The sequence below is a fragment of the Seriola lalandi genome, unplaced genomic scaffold (assembly GCF_002814215.2).
Source record: "Seriola lalandi dorsalis isolate HSWRI2012SDOR001 ecotype SW California unplaced genomic scaffold, Sedor1 jcf7180002000564, whole genome shotgun sequence".
Taxonomy (NCBI): Eukaryota; Metazoa; Chordata; class Actinopteri; order Carangiformes; family Carangidae; genus Seriola; species Seriola lalandi.
Genome location: NW_019471223.1, coordinates 1 through 1,951, shown reverse-complemented (window position 1 = coordinate 1,951; position 1,951 = coordinate 1). Strand labels below are relative to the sequence as shown.

The following is a 1,951-nucleotide window of genomic DNA, read 5'->3' as shown; positions in this document are numbered from 1 at the left end:
TTGGTAATACCTCCTCTTTGGTGGAACAACTAACTAGCTCCATCCTTTGCCACATTTTGTTTTCTTTTTGTAAAAAATTTTTCAGTACTACTATTATGTTTAAAAAGACAGCAGCCTCCATCACATACTATTATGTCTCTCACAATTCACGTGTTGGATGTTCCCAGCCTTTATCAAGTTAAATGAAAAGAAATTAGAAATAAATATACTTGGTCCTCAAAAGTCCATCTCCATTTTGTTCCAATCCAGCACCAGATCTCTGGTGTGCAATAATAACAACTCAACCCGAGAATGGAGCATGATGAAACACTGAGTGGTGAGTCTAGAATGGGATACACCCTCTGTAGAGAATGAATATACCCTAAGAATAAAGAAATGAATAATAAAGAAGTCATACCTGACATGCTGTTTCAGATGGCTTGATTTCTTATAGGCCTTACTACAGAACTGGCACTTATAAGGCCGGTCATTGCCCACCACCTCCAGGTACTGCTGGAAAGCCAGGCGAGGGTTCTGCGATGGGATGAGGCCTGTTAAACAACATGAGAACACGTGAATAAGGACTAGTGAGAATAGACATTTCAAGTTGTGTAGAAACACACAACACACTTGAAGAAACATAAGCAAGAAAGTGACTGAACAATGCAATGCAAAAACACCAGAGAAAGAGTGTGTATGTTTACTATGAGGAAAAATAGATACAACACTACCCTATGTGCCTGCCCACACATGCTCTTACCAAAGTCAGTGATGAGGATGGGTTCCTGCAGGGGAATATCAGGCAGAGGTAGATTACTCTTTGACACTTTGGCTTTGTTGGTTTTCCGTGGAAATTTGTGTTTCTTCTGCTGCAGGCTTTTGAAGTGAGAAGCAATGTGTGTCTTCCTGTGGCCTGATGTACGAAAGATCTTGTCACAGTGAGGGCAGGGGAAAGGACGCACACCTGGGGAGAGCGGGTAAAAACAGCACTTTTGGAGAATTAGTATTTAGAGAATTAGACTGATTCTGAAATGTGTACTTTGATACACACATCAAAAGATTATATGATATATATAAGAATCTAAGAGTTACTATCCCTAAGCCAATCTAAACAAATAATATGAAACTCACACATAAACCAAAAATGTTAGCTCTTATAATTTTATTAAATTTTTGGCTACAAAAGGTTACAAAGCCTTTTAGTTACCAGGAGACAATATATATTTCTATGGAACCAGATTACAGCACAGGAAAATGTGACAAAGATATGAAACTGCATAAGCACAAAGCCTAACATCATACTTATCAAAAGCCTTCGCTTAGAGCGAACACATTATCAAACACCTAACATAGACAGTGCTATTACATAGTAATTAGAGGGACAAAAACTAATGCACAAATGCACATGATAATCAAACTGTTACAGTTTTGTTTATTCACACTAATGCTGACATTTCATGTCCAGGGGAAGATACTTTAAGGTAGGTTCTCTAAAAAGAGGCAAATACAGAATGATCACAAGCAGCACCGATTTATTTACACAGGTCCAGCTTTTGTAATCTGCTATATAATTTATCATATAACATATAGCTAAATACCAACTGATAGAGGCTGCAATTAAAATGAAAACATAATGTTGAAGGCTCATGTATGTCTCATTTAACTAATGCAAATAGGGATTACGTTGGCATAACAGTTGTATGATGTGACAGAAGGAATAAGCCAGTAAAGTGAAAAGTGCGTTCAAATGTTCATTTCATTTTGGCTTTAAGTGTAACCCTTTCATAAAGTGGACCTGCTTCTCACCTGTATGCAGTCGCATGTGTACCTTCATGCTTCCAGAAGTGGAGAAGCACTTCAGACAGCACTGACACTCAAAGGCCTTGATACCCGTGTGCGTTTTCATATGTGCAGTGAGGGTACTCTTGACAGCAAAAGCTCTGAAGCACTGTTTGCACTTGAAAGGCTTCTC

At 38.4% G+C, this 1,951-nt stretch overlaps 1 protein-coding gene across 1 annotated transcript; it reads right to left on the bottom strand.

Annotated features, from left to right (window-relative positions):
- Positions 1–397: 397 nt before the first annotated feature.
- LOC111662493 (zinc finger protein 236-like) lies at positions 398–1,943 on the bottom strand (the record flags this gene model as incomplete). The annotated part of the gene is made up of 3 exons (XM_023416375.1): positions 1,786–1,943; positions 740–943; positions 398–530 (listed from the first exon to the last, which is right to left on the bottom strand). Coding segments are annotated over exons 1-3 (437 nt in total), but the record flags the coding sequence as incomplete, so codon positions are not given.
- Positions 1,944–1,951: the final 8 nt, after the last annotated feature.